This window comes from Erpetoichthys calabaricus, chromosome 18 (genome assembly GCF_900747795.2).
Source record: "Erpetoichthys calabaricus chromosome 18, fErpCal1.3, whole genome shotgun sequence".
NCBI classification, from domain to species: domain Eukaryota; kingdom Metazoa; phylum Chordata; class Cladistia; order Polypteriformes; family Polypteridae; genus Erpetoichthys; species Erpetoichthys calabaricus.
Window position 1 is genome coordinate 66,779,599 of NC_041411.2, and position 23,968 is coordinate 66,803,566.

General features: G+C 38.0%; 1 protein-coding gene and 1 long non-coding RNA gene across 3 annotated transcripts in view; one reads left to right on the forward strand and one right to left on the reverse strand.

The window, feature by feature from the left end:
* Positions 1-23,968, forward strand: part of LOC114668556 (uncharacterized) — a 55,094-nt gene that overhangs the window by 21,954 nt on the left and 9,172 nt on the right. The gene's annotated exons all lie outside the window — the stretch shown is intronic.
* Positions 3,515-23,968, reverse strand: part of LOC114668554 (protein SSUH2 homolog) — a 117,496-nt gene continuing 97,042 nt past the window's right edge. Inside the window, exons 8-14 of one of the 2 annotated variants that reach the window (XM_051921505.1) lie at positions 20,490-20,611; positions 17,698-17,760; positions 14,100-14,182; positions 12,662-12,754; positions 9,437-9,542; positions 9,214-9,321; positions 3,515-4,309 (exon numbers count right to left, since the gene is read on the reverse strand). In XM_051921505.1, coding sequence (XP_051777465.1) covers positions 4,169-4,309; positions 9,214-9,321; positions 9,437-9,542; positions 12,662-12,754; positions 14,100-14,182; positions 17,698-17,760; positions 20,490-20,611 — 716 coding nt within the window. In that variant the 3' untranslated portion in view covers positions 3,515-4,168. The remainder of the gene's footprint in view (positions 4,310-9,213; positions 9,322-9,436; positions 9,543-12,661; positions 12,755-14,099; positions 14,183-17,697; positions 17,761-20,489; positions 20,612-23,968) is intronic. The other variant, XM_028824352.2, reaches the window with a different exon arrangement.

Sequence of the window (23,968 nt, forward strand, 5' to 3'; positions counted from 1 at the left end):
AGCACCACAGCCACAGTTAACAGGGAAATAATTAAGCACAATTCTCTCCAGTAATTCCAGTTCTCTCCTCCACACCTCCCAACAAGCTCTGTCCTACACCTCCCGACTCCAGCTCGCTTGCTGGGTTCACAGCAGTCCTTTATATAGTCCTTGACACGGATGTGCTTCTGTTCTTCCTCCCATGTGACTTACCAGCACTTCCGGGTCAGATGGAGGATGGATGAAATACAACTCCTCTGGTCCTCTTGCAGCGTCCCCTGGCGCCACCCACGGTACCCAGCAGGGCTGTGGTATTACACTACATGTCCCATAGTGCCCTGGATTCCTGCTGCAGTCCAGGGGAGCAGCTATCTAGCGTTTTGGGGGAGGCAGTGTTCTTGAAAAGCTGCCTTCCCTCATCCTTCCATCGCAGGGGTGTCTCAGCCGGGATGAGCTGCTGGCCATATCTTACAATATATATTTTCCTTATATACAGTGCATCCGGAAAGTATTCACAGCGCATCACTTTTTCCACATTTTGTTATGGTACAGCCTTATTCCAAAATAGATTACATTAATTTTTTTCCTCAGAATTCTACACACAACACCCAATAATGACAACGTGAAAAAAGTTTACTTGAGGTAATCTCTCATGCGGAGAGAAAATGCATTTGTATTTCCTCTCCTGTTAAACGTGGCTATCGCTGATGGAAATGCTCCACTGCTGAATCCAGAGGGCAACAAAGTAGCTTTTGTAACTAAGTTATGAGAAAAAAGTTGACAGCGATTAGTTCTGTATTTTAAAAATTACTTTTTAATTTTTATTTTCAGAAATATTATTTTAAAACTAATATTTAAGCCAAGTGAGCTGCTCTTGTCATCAAAAATATCCTCAATGACAAATTCTACCTTTTTGGTAATTACTGGTTATTATTTATCCCTAAATAATGCCAGCTCTTTTTATGTTAAGATTAGGAAATTCATATCTATCTATCTATCTATTATATAAAAAAATCTTGGGTCGAGACGTGATCACCTCGGAGAGACACTTTGACGTCACACAAGACTAAACATTACAACCTTAGGAAGCAAGACCCATGAGACGGTGACTTTTGCACGTCAAGCCCTACTTACAAACAATTTAAAACAAGTTCATGGACATCTAACCTCGCAGTTGTTGGAATGCTTTTGGCAGACACACTTCATGTGCTCCCAGCTCTAATGAATGTTATACGTTCTAGATGGCATGTGAACGGCTAAGTGAAGAAGAAAGAGCAGTGCGTCGAAAAGAGACACGAAATCGTTGGGAGAGAAAAGAAGGCAAAAAAGGATGCACAAGACAACAATAATAATCTATGTGCAAATTCAGAAAATAAGGAAAGTAATAATCAGCCCACACGGCCCACGAGAGACACTTTAATGTCCCACAAGACAAAGCAGTAAGATAAAAGAAAAGGACAGCTGCTGTACAGGCTTTTAAATGATTGACTCGCAGTGCGACAAGCAGAAGATGCAGCTCGGCAGCAGCAAGCAGAAAGACAGCAGCGTAGTGGCAGGCGCTTAGCGTGCCTGGGGGGTGGGTTGGGGGGTGGGTTAGGTGGTGGGATTGGTGGGGGGGGTAAGTGAGCGAAGTGAGGACAGCTGCTGTACCGGCTTTAAAATGATTGACGCGCAGCACGAGAAGCAGAACACACAGCACGGCAGGAGGAGCACTAAGCAAGCAGGTAATCCGTCTGCATCTTCAAAGCATGTGTTCAGCCACCCCCTTCACAATGCGAACGGCGGAGACGCGAAGAGGCAGGCGCGTGGGAAGTGCGCAGGGGGCAAATCCCCCTAGTACTAGTAAAACATAACTTATTTAATAAACAAGCACACAGTCGGTTTTTGAATTGGCTTCTTAACTCAGTATCATGTTGTAAAAAACTCAGTGAGTGTAATGACACTAGCAGTAAAAATGATGTTGTGAATAGATGCAAGTTCAAAAACAAGCACCGTTGTCAAGACTGCAGCAAAAGTACAAGAAGGGAAATATCATGGCATGTGTACAGAGAGCCCTGACATACTCTCAAAGTTCAATGGGGGGGATCTTGGAATAACAACAGTTGAGGACCACTGATCTAGGAGTAATGAACTTATTCCCAAAATGTCTGTGCTTTTAATACACACAGCATGGTCAGATGAAGTGGTTGCTATTTGATGTTTTAAGGGTCTGCTCTCGTCTGACCCATCATACACGCAAGATAGAATTTCACTGTACACATGACAGTAATGACCCTATAAATCTACACCAGTCTTTAGGGGACATTCAAATTAAGAATCTTATTGCTGTGTGTACACATGAACCACCTAAATTTGAACTTGAAAAAGCAAAGCTATTTGTGGAGATTTGCCCCACTATGACCGATGACCCACTTTATGTTTTATTTTAAACAATTGCCTAAGGTGAAAGGTCAGCACTACACCACAACTTGGACAATTCGGGTAGCTTTGTTGTATCCAAATTGTCCGAGATGGATTTCAGAGTTTGTCAAGCATTGACGTGGTATTGACAACTCAGATTTACGGTCTATCCAAAAGCACATGAATGCAGCAGAAGCTGGCCCAACATGAATATATTCTGCAAACACGGTCACCAGCGAGCATCGCAAATTTACTGCAAAAAACACTTTGGCGAATTTCGCCGATCAACAGTGTGTTGTGTATTCAGCCAGTACAAACAGGATGTCTTTACTATCCCTGCAGCAGCCAGCACCTTTCCTTCCACACCCGGGTGAGCCTACAGTTACTTTCACTGCTTGGCTACGCATTTTTGAGAATTACATGCTTGCTGCTAATCACATCGATCTACCCGATGTGAGAAAACATGCTTTGCTTATTCACCATCTCGGAGCAGAAGGACAACGTATTTTTTACACATTACCATCTGAAGACGATACATACAACACTGCGGTAAAGGTTCTAAAAAAGTTTTTTGTGCTGAAAGTTAATGTTATCACTGAAGTTCCGCCAGTGCGGCCAAAGGGCTGGCGAGTCGATCAAGCAATACGTTGCAGCTTTACGAGGACTGGTGGTTACTTGTGGGTTTGGAGAACTGACTGATGAAATGATATGGGATCAGGTTGTGGAAAAGACTAGTTCTTCTCGTATCAGGGAACGGCTACTTCTGGAGTCTGATTTAATTTTGTCGAAAGCAATTACAATTGCAAGTCAGATTGAATACGCCATGGCTGAGCCCAAAACATTTAGTCAAGGGGCTGCTGCTAATGTGCATGCTGTTCTTACAACGCAAAAATCAGACAAAACGCCTCTGCACAAAAGCAGTACAGTAAGACGTACAGCGCCGGCACAACTAACCAGACAGTTAACTGATATGCAGAAAGAGACGTGTTTTAGGTGTGGATCGTTGGGTTGAGTTGGAGTTGGTGATTAAAAGGATTTTGGTAAGGAAGACTATGTGCTGTTTGTACTGGCTGAATACACAACATAGTAGTTTAAAATTTTTATTTTACTGGACCATTAAACTAAAGAGCAGATGGGTGGCTTATATGAGGTGACTTGGAGGCCACCGACTTCAAGACAACAAGTGGGGAAAAAAAGATTTTTAATTCATTTACAGTGATTAACATACTAATGACAGACTTATTGACTTTATAGGTAATAATTCACATTAGTTACTTTTTAATCTCTTTTTTTCATACATGTAGGATTGCTAGACACAGTTACACTTTTTATTAAGAGAAGAAGGTTAAAATGTAATAATATATACAGGATAGTACAAAATGATATTATTACTACACAAGATAACTCATGCATATACTAACTGTAATAATTAGCCCTGAGTGGAAGTGTACGAAAAAAAAAATCCTGACTTACTTTATTAACTGTATTCATGCATTCTACTGTCACACTTATATAGTATATGAAAGTGGTTGATTTGTATTACAATTGTTATAAAAATGTGAACATTTCCACAAAGCCTGTTAAAATGTGTGGTGTCAAGAGTAAGGGCTCCAACATACTGCACCATAACAGAAAATCATACACTTATAAAAAGAAAAAAAAATAGAAAAAGAAATGTAAAAAAAATGTAAAAATGACAGGCATACAGTTTTGTTTGTTTTTTTTTTAAAAGACATGATACTCTGACTTGCATAATTCACAAACTGTGTGGCTACATCTGCTAAATCCTTTATAATATGGTACAGCAGCACGTATCTGGGTAGTCAGCTGCATTGACTTTCTTCTCTTGCCCAAAGACCGTAAAACTGTAATTATTCCCACGCCAGGTGTAGTTTGCATTTGTGATGGGGATCAGTTCAACGGAGTGTTTCTGTAAAGACCAAGTTAAAAGAAATATTATAAATGAAAAAAGTAGGACAGTAAATTGCACAGAGAGACAGAATTTTCATTTGAGATGACTGAATTCTAAACATTGGCTGGATTTATTTCCGACGTTCTATTAAGAAACAGGCTACTTATTCATTACAAGAAGTGCACTCAGTGGTGCGTCATCATTTTAGGAAATTAGACATCTATATTTAACAAATTTAGACAGGTGAATTACAAAAACGTGTGAAAAGTAAGTGAAAAATAATTTATAAAGCACCTTCTACTTGCCAAAAACACAAAGCACTGTACACTTTTAAACGCAATTAAAAACAAAGAAAAAAGGTGATTCAATCCAAAAAAAGGCGAACAGTAAACATACACCAGATTGACAAAACAGAACAATATGACTTAACAGGAACGCTACTCAAATACTGTCTAAATAAGTAAGTCTTAAGCTGACTTCTGAACGTCTCAATAGAATGAGCCTGATGCAGAGCCACTAGGAAATTATTTATTCAGCTTCAGTCTGGTACGTGGTACAAACAGGAGACCCTGTTTTCCAGACCTAACAAATTGACCAGCAATTTGAGGACATGCAAGGTTACTAATAAGAACATAAGACAAACGAGAGGAGACCATTCAGTCCATTGTCATTCCCATTCGTTTAGCTGATAGCTTAGATGTCCCAATATCTCATCCAGATTTTTGTTAAAAGTTGTCAAGGTTTCTACTTCAACTACATATCTTGGTAGTTTGTTCCACAGTCCCACAACTCTTTGTGTAAAGAAGTGCTTCCTGGCTTCAGTTTTAAATGCACTTCCCCTAATGTACTTGGAGGTCTGGCCATGGAGGGCTGTATAAGTGAATAAATATATATAAATATATATAAATTCTACTGGCAGCCAATGGAGGGATGATAAAAATCTGCGCGATATGAGACCTCCTGTTGGATCGCTACCTAAAGGCCTGGCAGCTGAAGGAGCTACGCAAATTTACTTAAAACATGTAAACAAGGAATTACAATAGTCTAGGCCAGATAAAAGCATGGACTGGCATTTCCATCTCTATCTTAGTAACCAGAGTTTCAAGACTAGAAAGATTTCTCAGATGGATGAAACAACAACTATGAGACCTGAAATGTGCATCAATGGTGAAGGATTGATCAAAAATGACATCCAGGTCATGAAGACATGTTTGAGTGGAAGTGGAATCTTAATAATCCTTTGACTAATGACAGGGTGCAAAGTCAGGAAAGGCAAAAGATCAAGACATCAGTTTTCTGTTGTCTTAGTTGTAAATAATTGGCAGAGAATCAGCCAGTTTTGCTAGCTGGTAGAACCGCAGAGGCTTACAAGAGCATTAAAACAGAATGTCAACAACATAAAACTGATAAGAAACCTCATTAAATGAACTAATAAAATGTGTAACAAAAATAAAAAGGGACCCAAGGATAGATCCTTGAGACACACCACCTGAAAATGAGATACTGGTAGAAGTGCACTCACCCACACTGATGGAAAAACTCCCATCAGCTTGGTATGACAAGGAACAGGCCAAGGCTGAATCTGAAATAATCACAAGTTTTTGTAATCTCTTCAGGAGGACCTCATGGTCAACAGTGTGAAAGGCTGCACGGAGATCTAACAAAATCAATACTGAACACTCTCCAGTATCAGCTGCCATAAGCAGATTATGAGACACTTTAAAGAGCGCCATCTCAGTGGTATAGCATTTTTAGAAGCCTGACTGATAAGGGCCTGGCACCTTCTGATTTTCAAGAAACACTAATGACAGTTAAGATTTTGAATTTTAAGCCTTTTGAGCATTATTTGAGTAATTAAGAGTGTCTTCTCTGTAGTGCTGGTTGAAGTCCATATGAAGCCCTGGTCTTTTCCCTCTGGGTTTTTGGAACATATGTCCATTGAGTTACCGAAACAGCACTTCTCAGTGTCCATAGTGCACTGCTGATGGGATTCCAGAGGATGCTCTGCCTAAGTTACACAATCACCACCCCTCAATGTACACAGTGTGTGCCCCTTAACTTCATAAACCGTGGCCCAGGTGGCAACCTATGGACTGATTGGCTGTCCTCATAAGAAATTTGAAGACTATAGAAAATGGATGCCTATGGCATCAAGGTTTTAATTTACTATTGGGCATGTCTTGATCAAACAGATCAGCGTATCTGCTATCATACAGTACACCTTTTATAATTCATATACTTAATGTACTTCATATTAATATTTAAATATTTTAAAATTGAAAGGTAGGCAAAATACATAACAAAATAATCAGTAGGCAAGAACTGATTAAACAGAACAGCACAAAACCAAAAACAAAGATAGACAAGGATATCAGTTTTAGTAGTTTAATGGAGATAAGTGCATTCTTTAGAACTAAAGGATCGTGCAGACTAATTAAACTAATGTTCCAGATGGATGCACTAAGTTCATGCAGATAATGAGTATAGCCATCCACTCACTTTTAAACCTTATTCACGGCTGCAAAAGGCCAAAGCTCATTAATGCTGCAATGATGGAGTAATAATCCATCTCAGGACATAAACAGACACTCATTCAGACAGGAGCAATTTAGAGTAACCAGTTACCCTAATGATACAATATGAGGGGACTGCTTTAAGTAGAAAAAACTGATTCATCATATTTCACTCACAATTGTAAAAAAAAAAAAAAAATCTATTTTCATATCAGTAATAAAATAATTTTAAAAAAGTTTGTTTATTCTTTTGATATAAAATAAAACCATTTACATCTTGAGACAGCACCAAGACATTCCTCTTTAAAACTGTTTTTTAAATTTACAGGATACTGAGAAATTTATGCATTTATTTCTACTATGATTAGCTACTGCAATGCATTGTTCACTGGCTGCTTAAACCATTCTATATGCAGCTTTCACGTAATTCAAAATGCTGCAGCAAGAATCATTCAAATCACTAGAATGTATGACAATAACTCTCCAGGTTCTTAAGTCTTTAAGGCTTCCAGTTAAGCTTTGGGCCGATTTAAAAATTCACCTTCTCCCATATGAAGCCTTAAATGGCCAAGGCCCTACTTACTTATCTGAACTTATCATTACAGCCAGAGATTGCATTAAGCTCTCAAGATTTCAAGGATACAAAAAGAACAGTGGAAGGTCAAGCTTTTAGTTGCAGGTTTCCGAAGCTGGAGTACAATGTGCCTGCTGATATAAGTTGCGCCCCTTCAGTCTCAGCTTTGAAATCCAGGTTGAAGACTCATTTCTTCAGTTTAGAATACCCTGACTAGAGCTGCCGATTAGTGGTGCATACTGCATCTGTTTGTTAGCTATTTGTACCAAATTATAAATACAATAATTATGTTTTTTAATCATCCTCTGTTCTGTATTTTTTCTCAATACCCTATAGCACTCTGTGCCACTGATCTACTGTCAAGTTGTTTTACTGCCTATGAATAGAAAGAGTTACTGGGTGCTTTGAAATCATCAGATGTAAGGATTCTGCTATCAGATTACACAGCCCACAGCAGACTCTACTATATACAGTAATCCCTCCTCCATCGCGGGGGTTGCATTCCAGAGCCACCCGCGAAATAAGAAAATCCGCGAAGTAGAAACCATATGTTTATATGGTTATTTTTAGATTGTCATGCTTGGGTCACAGATTTGCGCAGAAACACAGGAGGTTGTAGAGAGACAGGAACGTTATTCAAACACTGCAAACAAACATTTGTCTCTTTTTCAAAAGTTTAAACTGTGCTCCATGACAAGACAGAGATGACAGTTCCGTCTCACAATTAAAAGAATGCAAACATATCTTCCTCTTCAAAGGAGTGCGTGTCAGGAGCACAGAATGTCACATAGATAGAGAAAACAATCTCTAGCAAACAAATCAATAGGGCTGTTTGGCTTTTAAGTATGCGAAGCACCGCGGCACAAAGCTGTTGAAGGCGGCAGCTCACACCCCCTCCGTCAGGAGCAGAGAGAGAGAGAGAGAGAAAGAGAGAGAGAGAGAGAGAGAGAGAGAGATAGAGAGAGACAGAGTTTGATTTTCAGTCAAAAATCAATACGTGCCCTTCGAGCTTTTAAGTATGCGAAGCACCCGTTTCAGGAAGCAGCTGCACAAAAGATAGCAACGTGAAGATAATCTTTCAGCATTTTTAGACGAGTGTCCGTATCGTCTAGGTGTGCAAACAGCCCCCCTGCTCAATCCCCATACGTCAGGATCAGAGAAAGTCTGCGCAAGAGAGAGATAGAGAAAAGTAAGCAATCTAGCTTCTCAGCCATTTGCCAATAGCGTCCCTTGTATGAAATCAACTGGGCAAACCAACTGAGGAAGCATGAACCAGAAATTAAAAGACCCATTGTCCGCAGAAATCCGCAAACCAGCAAAAAATCCACGATATATATTTAAATATGCTTACATATAAAATCCGCGATGGAGTGAAGCCGCGAAAGGCGAAGCGTGATATAGCGAGGGATCACTGTAATGACCAGAAGGGGCTGGGTGACAATTGGCTGAGGTCTCCAAGACTGACTGCCCACTTTGGTTTGTTATAACTGACTGCGGACCCTCCAGAGGTTTACTTTTTTCAGGGATGTTAATGACTGGAGATTTTCTTTTCCTCTCCTCTGGTGTCAACTTGTCATGGTTTAACAATTAATAATAGACATATTACTATGCTCCATTTATGAAAAGTTTCCAACCATGTTGCTTTCCTACGAGTTTAAAAACATTTAAGTCTTTATGTGAACTCACTAAGTAATTAGTATTTTGTAAAGCTTGCATTTGCATCTACCAGCAAATCTGTCAAAGCAAGACCATTATCCAATGCAAATTATGTAAATATTTAAGATGAACTTTTATAGTTCTCCCTCTCCATCCCAAAAAAAACAAGCATACTATACCTGTTGAATAATACGAGATGTCTGTCCATATTTGCTTTGGTGTTCCCTCACCATTTTCTCAGAAGCCTGAGCAATAGCCGTGTCCGGAAAATTTACAACAGGATATACCTGTGAAGCAGTATCAGAAAGTGACATGGATATCCAGCAGGAACCAAAACAGCCCACATCATCATCCAAAAAGCAAATATTAGGGAATTATATAAGAGCTGAAAGCACTTCTTACCATAATCTGTTGATCAGTAAACAGTTCCTTTCCAGTTACAGCCTTAAGTTTATCCGTATCAATTCCAGAATCCTGACTGCCCACAAAGTCACTCACATTATTTTTCCTGGTAAATACAATTGGAAATTGACAATTAAACCACTCAAGGTTTCATGTATGTAACAGGCAGAAGAAGCACATTATCATATCAAGCATTGTCCTTTTTATCTGAAGCTCTTTTTTTGACAATCTTCAAACATTTCACATACTCATAAATTACTGTAGTCAAACATGTCAATTCTTTTCAGAAATTGATTTATCTTTAATGCCCTGAACAACTGGCACCCACTCCAGCAGCATGCAAATAAAGCATTAAGAAAAACAAACAAAATATTCTTCATATTTTAAAAATGCAATGTAAATTATTTACAATATTCTAAATATTTTAAGAAGTTTCCATTTTCATGGATAAATTACCAATATACAAAATTCCCTTAATTAGGAAACAAATAAAATTAAATGTAAAGAATAGCATTACAGTATCTTAATGTTTGGCATATCATTTCATGACTGCACAATCCTGGGTACAAATTCTGGACTGAATTCTGCCAGTGTGGATTTTTTGTCTGTTACCCATAAAAAAAAAAAAGTGTGTGTGGGTATGACTACAAATGTCCCCTGTAATGAGGTGGTGCCTTGTCCAGGGTTGGCCCCAACGTTGTGCCCAATGCTTTTAGGATGCGTTTCACTTGCCATAACCATGAAATAAGTTAAAAGAGCCTAAAAAAAAAAAAAAATCAAAGGATGGGTAAACAGAATTTTTTTAAAACAATTTTTAATTAATTTTTGATACAAGTCAAATGTTATAAAGTACTCTATGTGACGGGTGCCCACAGCCACTACCCAGCAGGGACGCCAGCTGAATGGAAAGACCGGGAGAGAGAGCATCCACAAGGCACTACCTTTTCCCAGGACCCTAGAAGGCAGCCCTCCTAGGCGGCTGTGGCACAAAAGGCTTCCACAGGGCACACTGAGAGTTTGAGTTTGGTATAGCTACATAGGGTTCCGTAAGGGCCACTAGGGGGAGCTGCAGAGCCCTACATTGGACTTCCTCCACACTAGGGAGTGATTCCAGATAACACTGATAAGCCACCTGGAGCACTCCCTGGAGCTGCGTAAAAGGAGCCTGCTCACTCCACTTGGGGAGCCAGTTGCCAGGAGGAGTGGAGGTGGATGGAGAAGGAAAGAGAAAAGTAGAGAAGTGTATTTTGTGCCGTGAACTGTACTTTGGAACAGCTGTGAACCTGGGAAACGAGGAAAAGAGTTTCCCATGAGGAAAAAAATGAATGTGTGTGTTGAACTTGTGTCCCGCGTCTGTCTGTGTCAGGTTTGGGAGGCATGGGCGCCCTCTGGTGGCCACACTTATTTATTGAAAAGCTTTGCTATAGATGTATGCGATTCAGACACTTTTTCCAATTTTCAAGTTTAGGATAAAAACATTTTTGTAGTCAAACCTATAGTTAAATATTCAGCATCGACCACAAAAATCTACATTTTCTTTAAAATTACCACTGAATTAATTTACTTTTTGTTCACAGTTTGATATTAAGGTTTTCCTTTTCCGAAATGCTGGTTTTGGTTTGTACCAAACATGTCTACTGTTAATGTGGCCAAACAACTATCATTGATTCATCTGTCCTGGGCACATTGTTCCGGAAGGCCTTAATGTTCAACAGCAAACTGCAGTCTTGCTCCAATGTTCTTTTTGGGCAGCAAAGGATTTTTTTCCCTGGCATACCTTGCAACACATCAAATTTGTCCAATGGCATTCTGATTGCAGATGTATGCACTTTGACACCCACAGTTGTTAGAGTTAATGTTGAGATTCCTGGAGACTTCTTTAAGTATCACACTGCTCTTGGGCTGAATTTGCTAGGCCAGACAGTCCTGGACAAATAAGTAGTTGTGTGAAATCTACCCCACTTGTAGATGATTTTCCTTACAGGGGAATAATTGATTTCGTACAGTTTCAAGATCTTTTTAAATGCCCTGCCAGACTCACAAGCATCTACAACAACATCTTGGCTTGATAACACCATACACGGCAAAAGCAAAGAGAACATCAGATCTGAGATATCTGTGTTTTAAATAAGTCGGGTTCCACCTGCATACTACCCTTTGGAGGTTCTAATCATTGACACCTCATCTGGAACATCAGATTTCAGTTTTACAGTTTAGATGGTTTTTGGATTATGAGAACGAACACACCATGTCAACTGTATGTGTCATTTGTTCAAGCACATCACCTTTATCTACTGTATCTGCACTGTTTGCATGAAGATCTAATGTTAGCCTATTTTAAATATTTTGAACAAGTCAACAACATCTGTGGGGTGTACTTATATTTTCATGCGACTGTAAATGTAACAAAAGACATACTAGTCATAATCAAAACTGACCATGCGAGTTGACAGGAGAGAAGACTTCAAGAAGGAATGGGGCACATTTTAAACTTCATTTCGAAATTGTTACAATCAGACCCTTCTTTAAAATTTCTTTTTGGGTTGATTTTGACATTTTGTGTTTTGGAGTCCATTTGGGGCATTTGAGGATGTACAATTTGCATGTGTTCCTTATATTCACATTAAAATTTTATACAGGTACAATTATTTTCATTTCTTAATGTGGACTCTTTCTTTTCAATTGGGGGCTGCTATTTTGTGGTCCTTTTATTTACACATTGCCACATGCAGACAACTGGAAATGTACACCAAGTGATGTCACCATTGTGATGGTGTAGAGATCAGCATTGGTTGTCATGTGTTTTGTCTATTATTGTGGGTAGGACTTTCTGGTTTTTGATGATGTTTTTATCTCCCAGTCCCTTTTCATTTATTTCACCATTTTTCTCTTAGTCAGAACAGAAATAAATATATCTACTTTTTATCAGAGACACAACTCAACAAGTTATCTGAATAAAAGGGGAGTCTACTAGGCACCGTGGAAAGTTAAGTTCCATTTGTTGAAACTAGTGGGCAAGTGAAGTAATGGCAGTCATAGACAGAAGATGTTCAGTATGCATGCTGAGAGAAGCACTTGCGATGTTCAATTATAACAAAAATTATTTTCAGCCAAGATTGAAGTTATTTCTGTTTTAGATTTGTTTTAGCTTCACAATACCACACTCTGCAATAACCAAGATACACCAATTGGCAAAACTAATACTGGATTTTAAAACCACTTTACCATTCAACATTGAGATTAATGAAGGACAGAATTTGTCCTTTGCCAACACATGCTTTACATTCTTGAAATCCAGTGACAGAACAGGATGAACAGCTGCAGAAGGAAGAAAAATAAGAAGTTAAATGCAAATGTATCCATGACACTCCAAATGGAGTCAAACTCAACTGACTTTTCTACATCAGACTTAATGCTCATGCCTTCTGATGGACTTTTCTCCTACCTCGTTCCAAACGCCAGCCACAGGTCAAGTATGTGTGGCCCCATAGAAATATGGTGGGCTTATAAAAATGAGAAAGTGTGCTGAAAAATGTAATGTATCAAATTTTTAGGCAGTGCCAAATCTCATGAGTACCAAGAGAAACACAAAGTCAATTTCATACCCAAGGCATTAACACTTCTTGGCTGGATTACATGTGAGGATTCAAAAACTCTGGGGTATTAATATGCAAGTTGTTAAGATCAGTGTATACAAATTGAATTCCTGATCATGGTCTGCCTGGTTAAAGAAAACAGTTTCTGTTATAGGTGTTTGAGTTTTTAGTTAGTGGTTAGATTTTGAAAGCAGATTGGTTTCACTTTCAGTATTGCCCTAGGCTTGTATCAGACTATATTCAACTACATTCAAAAAGTGTATTGTCCCAAATCGAATCAATATAGACCTTTTATCCAGTCACTTGGATGATGAAACATATGTTGCATATTCAGGGGAATTCTGGGAACAATAGCCTAGAGAAACACATACATTATGTGCCTTAGAATGGTGGCACCCATAAAAAACAGAGTATTGTGGCATAACTTGTCAATATTTACAACCTCCTTAATATATCATGAAAACAAAAATTAATGTTAAACAGATGCATATTTTGCAAATATTAATTCAGAATAACTCAAAAAAGAAAGAATTATAAAAAACCCACTTATCATAACATAGTCAGTAAGGGTCTTTTAATTATTTTTCCCACGCTGTTTTCCTGCTATTCTATTTTTATTGTATATTTTGAAATTTTGTTAATGTAAAACCTGAACACTTGGACTTAAAACTGTAGGACTTTATAAGCATGCAATTATAAAGTGGTAAAGGATTAAAATAATTACAGCCATATGTCCTTTGTTATAGCAATAAATACAATAATGTAGCACTTGATGTATAACTATGGAAATAATCTGTTAGGATGTGTCATTTTTAACAACTTATATATGTATTAAAAGAGTCTCGCTCGTTCTGTTAATAAATGCTCTTTATTGGAAAATTGATTTTGGCAGAATATTGTATGGACACTGTTCTGCCAAGTCCTGTAACACTTTGTTAGGCAAAAGCTTGATCTCACTGAATGTCATTGATTCCAGCCTTTAAATCTATCTATCTAAAGAATTTGAATAATTCCTAATTTAGAAGGAGTCTGCACTACCGAAATGATTTTTACTTAATAAGACTTACTTTATGGCGCCTAACCCACTGCATTTCATACACTGCTCATCGCCGGCGGATTTACCACTTCCGTTACAAAGGCTGCAGCTCTCCTAGAGTTTAAATGAGGATAAAAAACATTCAGTATAAACACACAATTTACATTTTAAAAGCATTCTCTTCATATCTATACATCTTTGTAATAAATTTCTTTAAAGTAACTGTTTAGAAGTTTCTCTGCTAAGGGTTAGATATACAGTGGAACCTCGGGTCACGAACGTCTCGGACCACGTACAAATCGGGTTACGACCAAAAAGTTCGCCAAACTTTGGAATCTGTTCACGACCACACACTCGGGTGACGAATAAGCCAGTTTCCCTTCCGGTTCGTATGCGCCAGTGATTTACGCACGTGTTCAGTCTCTCCCTGTACAGTACATTGTTTTCGGTCAGACGTGCATCGCGCAGAGGGACTTTGTGGTATAGCGGGTCCACAGCTCACGTCAAGAGACCAGTTTTAAATAAATAATCGCCGCGCTTGCAGCTTAGCGAAGGGGTGTGGTGGTTGATTGCTACAGCAAAGAATGCACCGGGCTTGTTTTTAAAGAGACTGCTTTGAGCATTGTTTTAACCTCGTTGTATTTAATGAAGACTTTTTTCTATTGGAGCAAGCACGTGCTCGTAGGCAGGCAGCTGGACAGTGAGCCCAAGCAGGGGTGTTTTGGTTGACACTCGGTGGGGCAGAAGGAAGCGGTTGATCCAGCTGAGCGATCAAGGAGCTGGAGTGACCAGAAGGAGGACGGCTGGCAGTGTAAGGTCAAGAAGGCAGTTGAAGAATGTACCGGGCTTGTTTTTAAAGAGACTGCTTCGAGCATTGTTTTAACCTCGTTGTATTTAATGAAGAGTTTTTTCTATTGAATTTTAACCTCCACTTCACTTCTGTTTTTATGGGATCATTTATTTATTGAAGGATTCTGAAAGCACTGCACTTTATTTAATTTGGACTTTGTTTTTGATTATTGTTTTGTTGATTTTAATAAAAGCACTTGGCACTTTTTGCACCATTGTAGTGCCCCACTGTCGTGCTCATCTGTAACATTACTGACAGTGACGGTTTTAAGGGCTCCTGGAAGCGAGATGGGAGCATGCAGCGAACCCGCATTGTCACAGACTTTACCTCAAAACTGTAATCTCCTCTCCACCCAGTTCCTCCTCACTTCCTTCATGAAAGAACTCGACTCATGCAAGGTTAGTTTTCTTGGTTGTTTATGGTTAGTTTTTGTATAAATTACGGATTTTTCAAACGTTCATTTTTTTTCCCTGTGCTTAAAACTCATTAAAAAAAAGTGTTTACAGTGAGTGGATCGTAAGGCTATTAGCGTGAACTCTTGCAATGTTAGTTTTCTATGTTCAAGGTTTTCTCAGTGTTATTCAATGTTTTTACATTTAGTTTACTGTTACACTGTGCATTCTATGGTATAATTAACTATTGTTGTGCTTAAAAATCTTTAAAAAAAATATTTACATACAGCTCGTACGGAACTCAACTAATTAATTGTATTTACATACAATCCTATGGGGGAAAATTACTTTGGGTCACAACCAAATCAAGTTGTGACCAGAGTTTTGGAACGAATTACGGTCATGACCCAAGGTTCCACTGTATATAAATTTATTTAGTGGATCCACTGAAGAGAGACAAATGAATTCTGCATTAAATTTGAAGGTTATACAGTTTAGATCTTCCGAAAGGGTCGGCTTTTCACATAAGCCAAGTAGGCACCAGCGTGGGGCACCAAAACCCCTTTTTAAGCTCCCCTCTCCATATGCAGTGATGCAGACCAATCTCCCCTACCCTGCCATCTATTTCATATGCGATAGGGAGGGTGCCTATCCCTCCCTTCGATTTTGCATGCAGTTGAGAGGGCACCAATCTTCAAAATGGACCATCCCTTCCTCCTTTGTCGATTTCTGTTACAGATTCAACCGTGTGGATCTAAAAATGTGAATCTCTTTTAGATGTCTTTCTTGGGCACTTGCTACCAACTCTGCCTAGGAACGCACACACACAACTTTTCACATATTTAACTATATATCTAACTTTTGAAGGGCCTGGTTCTCTTTTCTTATTATGTATGTTTTTATAAATAAATTAAAAATTACACAAACTGTGCAACCCATCTAAAAGAGGTTGAAATCTAATAAGCGGATTTCCTTCTGTCTGGCAGTTACTCTCCTTTGAACAAATTCATGCTAATATTTGCAGTACAGCATCTATTGGAATGTATTTTGTAATGCATGTAGCAATAATGCATGGGAACATTAGCACTATTGAGAATCCAATACCAAATTCTGAATAACTGCAGCTACAGACAAACTGACAGAAAAAGTAAAATTAAAAAATAATAAGGGCATGCTGGTCTCTCAGGACACAGGTCTGTGACCCTAATTGCCAGATTGTCAGCTACATCCCTTTTAGAGACAGTTAATAGGCTCCAATGGGATCAGCATTTTTATTTCCTATTTTTTTTTTCCTATGTAAGCCAAATTCTATCATTCTAGCAGTTACACTCTGTTGGGAATATTCAGCATTAACATTTGTGTGCAAAAGAACATTTAAATAATAAAAAAAGACTATGATCAACACCTTCTAAACCACACCTTAGTAATCCACAACCCCATCCTTACAACCTTCCCCTCCAACCACTTAACCAGCTATATATATTGCCTTTGATTCCTGCATGTCTAATCATTTTCCCTCTGATGACACCAGGCAGGTTTTTGAAATCTTAGGAATAAAATATTTTAAGATATGGGACTCATTTTCTCCCTTTGTTGATCTCTAGCTACAAATATGCAAATCGTATCACAGACCTTATTTTCCATATTATCTTATAAATATTTAAAAAAATCTAGACAAATACAAAAAATATTCCTTCATAAATTTACATGTAGAAAATAAGCAATTTGTTTAATATTTATTTAAAATATACAATAGTCACTACACTGGTATTTACAACTGAAAGATTGTAGGAGGATTACACAAAATGCATGTCAATATTTTTCATACACAGTTAGCAATGATCTGAGGTACATACTGATCTTAAACAAAATCAAGTTGCAAAAACATGTTGGGTATTTAAAAGAAAAACAAAAATCTTCAATTTAGGCCAGCACAGTGCTGCAGCAGGTAGAATTGCCGCCTTGCAGTGCTAGATCTTGGTTTGACTGCTGTGGATAGTATAATCTGTGTGGTTTTTGGATATTCTCACCATGATTATGTATATTTCCCTCGGGACACTGATGTTTTCCCATAGTCTATGCACTCAGGATGATCAGCATCTACACATTTTCTTGTTAAGACTGAATGAATCTGTTTGTTCGTGCATTGTACTGGTCTGTGCTATGGCACTGACCACTGAATCACATTGCTGACAGGACAGAGTCTGCTGACATGGACCGGATTAAAAAATGTCTTAGAGATGCAGATGGTAAACATATTAGAGAACCTGCCATAAAATACCCTTCCAAAGTCACAGGTTTACTCTTATCCAAATAACTTGTAAAATTTGCAGATGAAACTGTACTAGTTTACAGTAGAAGAGTTTTAAATAAGATATACAACTGACCTTTGTTCTTCCGCCACAGTTTTTGCAAGGATTTTTTCCTAAGCCTGTGCATGTGTGACAGGGCTAACAAGAAAAAAAAAAAAAACAAACACATAAAATGAACAAAATAAGCCAAGCATAATTATTCAACTTACACTTACTTTCATACACATTTATTACACATGGCTGATATTAAAAAATGTAGGGAGGGCAAGTGATAGAACGTAGGGAGGGAGTAGCACAAGATCATGATGTTAGTACAGAACCATCATCCTCAAAAATAGCTCCTCTATTAGATGCCTTCCTGGGAAGCTGTGCAGAGGGTGTGTGCACACAAAAACTAGCAAGTGAGTCGTGGCAGGAGAAGAAAAATCAGACATTCAAATAGCAGAATTTATAAGACCAGCTACTGGTCACTAGCCACTGGAAGTCTTGGGAAGGATCTTGGCTTAGATTGGCTGACAGAGTTGGGTCAAGTGAGTGGTGTGAGGCACAGCCAGCAGCATGAATGTGCAGGCAGGATATTTGGTATAAAAAAAAAAAAACAAACATGTGGAATGAGCTATGAAAGAGTGAAGCAGAGGTGTTGCAGGGCAGCCGATAAAGTAGATGGCCTTCAGTAAAACTCACTCAGCTTTTTACAATGTATTAGGCTAAAACACCAATGGAGATAAAATGTCAGCCAAATACTGCCATGAAAGAAAAGAAAAGAAAAAAAAAAGTGGTGAAACAGTGTAACTGTCACAAGACAATCTTAAAAGTATATATTAACTTCAAGTACATAAAATCAAATGCAGAAATGCACATGAACATTCATAAATTTCCATTTTTTTGTTCAATGGGTAAAGTTCTAAATCATATTGTTTATAAGCAATTCACATGATTCATGTAAAAGCCACATTTTATTTGTTTTATGTGGCACCAGCCACATTTCCCCATGTGGACAAATAAAGGTCGATTTTGTTCTAATAAAACTTATTATCTATAATACATAAATAAATGTGTAACTTTCTCCTGCCTGCTCTTTTACTGTATCAAATGTCCTGGGGTTATAGAATGTAAAATGGAAGGGGAAGTGCTGAACTACAGTACCACACAGAGTGGTAAGATTATGGGATTTAAGACATTCTGTTAAGGTCATGCAGTAAAAAGAGTGTAAAGGGGAGAACAGGGTCACTGTAGGACCGTAACATAACAAAATGAAAATGAAATAAAAGAAGCTGTAGATGTTTCAGGGTGTTAATTTCTGTAAACTGTCATTTCAGCTGCCAGACTGATTCAAGAACTGGTCATTTAACTCTGAGGCTGTTGCTTTAATTCCTTTCACTGCTTAACATGGCACTGCAGTAAAACCTTGATTATCCATCAGGGGATGTGACAGATAAGAGAAAAGATGGATAACAGAACAGCTACTTTAAAAATGATATACACTAGATTAGTTTAGGGAATAGTCATATTTATTTACAAAAAATATATATATTAACAAAATAATGTATTAACAAAATGTATTCATTTATATAATATTGTAATGACCAGAGTAATAAGCAAATACAACTCAGAGGTAATGGAGTTTGATACATTTTACTTAGAGTCTTTGTTCTGTAGCAAAGGTGCCCTGTCTTATACTCCGTTATCTGGGTTACAGAGCACATCTCCAAAACAATAAAAGAAAGCTTTCCCTGCCAATAATTATCTCCTGCCACTCACGTTCTGTCTTTTACTATACTGTAAACACTCTTTGCTTATTGTCTCCTGACTCCCTACTCAAAACTTTCTGCCCTTTTCTCCTAACTTTTCCCGTCACTCGACTCCTAAGGGACATGTCCGCCCCTCACAGAACAAAAGCCCTTCACCCAGTCACAAGGTGCCTGCACGTCACAATATATTAACAAAACATAATATAACAGAATTTAAAAAGACAATCACAATGCAGAAAACATTAACATTAATACAGAATAATATTACCGTCAGTGGTTTCCGTTTTCGACATGTTTTTCAATTTTGTCTGCATCATGCTTTATATCATTCACTGTTGTTCTTCCTACTCCGTAAATTAAAACAATACTTGAAGCACTTTTGCCGTTTTTTAAGTGTTTAATAATTTACATTTTTTGTGACAATTCCAACACCATACGCATATGTTTATCGGCCATAACAGTGTATAGTAGTTTAATTATAACAAGAGAAAAGCTATGAAACACTATTAAAGCTGAAGGTACGTAACTGACACTGATATCAAAATGCGGCATGTCGTGATGCTGAGGAAAAACACTACGTGCTAACAGAAGGGAGAGTTGTTCCAGTGTTCAGAGCTTGCAGCGTATCATGTGGCAGCAGTAATAGGCTGGCATGCACAATGTTTTTTGTTTTTTTTTGCAGTGACAGTTAATGGAGTGACAGATAATCAAGGTTTTACTGTACTTCAGTTATAACAAAATGATATACAGATAGTCTGTTTACATCACAAAATCAGGCAAAAGTTAAAAACATTATTTTCCCTCCCTCCATCTCTCAAGCTCCATATCTAGTTACAGTTGTTGCTTTCCTGCTTATATATAGTGGTCAAATATTTCCCATCTGTGACAAAAAGGGACTGAACATTTCATCTTCCTTTTGTAACTTAACTTAATTGCAGACAGAAGTCAAAGTCTACTCTTGTAAAGCAAAAAAAAAATGTAACATCGATGCCTTGATCCCTAACACACCATTTTAAAGCCACTACATTATAAGATAAGACTTCTATAATGACCTTTTACCTAACTAAAATGACCATGGTTTCATTCTCAAATGACAAATAAGAAAATGAGAATTACCTTTAAGGAAGAGGTATATGGGACTTTAATGGACCGTTTTCCAGCTTTAAAGAATTGTGGGACATCAACAGGAACATTCCATGGTGCAGGAGGCGGCTGAATGTTCGCATCCACTTGTTGACCTAAAATGTACATCAGATAAGTTGATAAACACACACACTAACACGCAAAAGATTAGAGATGCACGATATATCGGAAACTGTATTGTTATCGGCCGATGTTCATTAAAAATGACGACATCGAAAAATCAGTCAGATGTGTACATTTTAACCGATACAGCCAACCGATATAATTCAGGCTTGTCAACAAGAATGCCCTTTATATGACCCAAATCATTATGCATCAAGTTTTCAACATCACAAGTTTTTATTAATGGCTGTGGTTGGTACAGGTGGTTGTCCTGTTGTTCTTTACCACAAATCTGGTCAACTTAATAACAATTTATTATTTTTTTATTATAATATAGATAAATGTTTGTAAACTTTTTTTTTTTCTTCAACCGAATAACTATCTCAGCGAGCCCTCTATCTCCAGAAATAACTGCGCCCTCCAGTATTGGAAAAGCAATGCAGCCCGTTTCCCAACTTTGGCCAAGGCAGTGATCAAGTACCTATTAGCACCTTGTAGCAGTGTAGACAGCCTTTTTTCAGGTGTGTCAAATATAGTAAATGAAAAGAGAAACGGGCTTGCTGCTGAAAAGGCAGAAATGCTTCTTTTTGTTAAGAAAAACCTACCATTTGTTCTTTTAAAGAAGCCAACTTAAGCCCAAGGTTACTGGCCTCATTGTACCCTTTATTTTAGTTTTACTTAAAGTAATATATGTCTGATTATAGCACAAAGAATATGCACTCATTTTTTTGTTAATATACCCAATGCCATGTTATGTAATTGCTTGGTGTCTTGATATGCTAAAGTTACTCAGAATGTGTATGTTAAGCAGATTTTTGTACATGGACCCAAAGTATTTTTTCTATAGAGATGAACCATATCTTGCACTTTTTCCTCCCGCATAAAGTACTGGCTACAAAGAAGAGCATAAAATTCAGCAAGTTAATAAAAAGTTAATCTCTGTTTCACATGCTACTGTTGTTTCTTTGATAATGCAGAAAATATTTTCAGCATACCTAAAACATTCATACCTGAAGTAAATAAAAAAAAATATATCGGCCATCGGTTATCGGTATTGGCAAAGATGGACAAAAACATATCGATTATCGGTATCGCCCAGAATTTCCATATCAATGCATCACTACACAAGATCTTTCCTGATCCAGCTTTATTACGCGCCTTCACCCATTTATGATCTTAAGAGGTTTTACTGGGAACAATCGCTGCAAGACAATACTACATTTTGGAAACAGTGACAGTTCAAAACTCGTAGAGTGTTGATAACCTTGCAGCACAAAAAGCTACCAAGTTTAAAGACGATGAAAGCAGAGGAAATGTAAAACAAGCAAACAGTTGAAGTCCAAAGTCAGTCCTTCCTTTCAGTGATACACAAATATAAATTGAAGAATTGCAGTGAGGAAATCAAAAGTAAAACTCAAGCACTGGAAAATCTAAATAGCAAAACTAATACACACACACACAGGTTTTTGCATTTGAATATCTGCAAATATGGATATTGATGTACCTGGAACACTGGACTCTTAAAGCGGTGCACTGATGACATCAATCACGTCACTTCATCATATGATATGATATGAAATTCCTGACGACTACACAAATTGCAGTGTTTCGGCAAAAATAAAATGCTGATGTAATGGAGGTTATAGAGCCTTCCAATTACAGCCAACCATTATTTATTTATAATTTTTTGTTATTTTAAATTGTGAGGGCTAAAAGCCCAGTAGTGTTAAGTTTTATTTTAATAGGAAACAGGGCTATTGCAGAACTGGGAGGTAGTTAACATCATCCAAACCTCTGTTATGGTATTTTCCCCAAAGGGAAAAGAGGCACATGCATCTGGGTATGCACTCAGTTCTAGAATGGCCACTGTGAGGTGAGAGTTTTTTTTTTGTTTTGGCTTTTTATAGTGTTTCAGTTATTAACCATATTTACATGTAAATATTAAAATACAATTTTTTTTTACTTTGTATTACAGGGCATGCAGGTAATGAGACCCTGTAAACATTTTGTGTTACAGGTATCTGTTATGTTTAATGTTTTATAACTTTCTAAAAAAGTAGAAGAGTTCCATAATGGCTGCTGTGAGCGATATACTGTATAGAATTACAGAGTTGCTGGATGAACCCTTTATTGTGGCCTCTGTCTGCACATAAACAACAAAGCAGAGGGCAACCTGAGGCAAAAGTTACACTGACAGCAGTGCCCCATAATTCCTAATAACTGAAAACAAAATCTGTTATGAAAATAAATGCAACATTCTTATTCTCATCATGGGAAATCTCCAGTAAGGAATGCAGCCTAACATGTGATGAAAAAATTACCAATGTACAAAACCGTAACCGTAGGGGTACTGAAGTTTCTTCAAGTGACCTATTAAGTGGGGGTGAAAATCAGATTATAGAAATCCTACACAACAACAACAATAAATGGTACAGAGCTGAGCAGTGCCTGACACAGAGGGCAGACGCTCCTCTAACTCACATGGCACTGTCACAATTAGGTTAGTAATAGTGAACCTATTATTACTTTTGGATTTGTCCTTTACTACTAGAAAGATTACAATATGCAAGCTTTCGAGGCAACTCAGGCCCCTTCTTCAGGCATCTTGCCTGAAGAAGGGGCCTGAGTTGCCTCGAAAGCTTGCATATTGTAATCTTTCTAGTTAGCCAATAAAAGGTGTCATTTTGCTTGGCTTTTCTCTACATTCATAATGGCTAACACGGTACAACACCCTAGTCCTTTACTACTATAATAATAATAATAATTCATTCTATTTATATAGCGCTTTTCTCAGTACTCAAAGTGCTATCCACACAGGGAGGAACTGGGAAGCGAACCCACAATCTTCCACAGTCTCCTTACTGCAAAGCAGCAGCACTACCACTGCGCCACCTGTGAGGACTATAACATTCGCAAACCAACTTAATGCTGCACAGTGTCATGTGGAGCTCGTGTCAATCTCAGAAGCATCAAGTGCTAGGTAAAAACCAGCCCTGGACAGGACACCATTCTATCACAAGGCCCACTTACTTACAGGCACAATCACACAGATCCAACTTAGAATGACAACTTTACCTAATTTGCACATTTGTGAATGTGGAAATAAAAACAATAATTACATTGATAGAATGTGAAAACTCAGCACACACACAACTACTGAGTTTACGACTGAAGCCAACGATAATGGAATCTGTGGTTCAGCGGCTATAATCGTGGCACTGGATTTCTACTCATATAAATTCTACAGGAGAAAATGGATTCCAAAGAAGGGGACTGTGCTACCAGTCAGGCAAGAATTGACAACTACACACCATACTACTGTATTTGTCAAGCCCAAGTGGAGGCAAGAA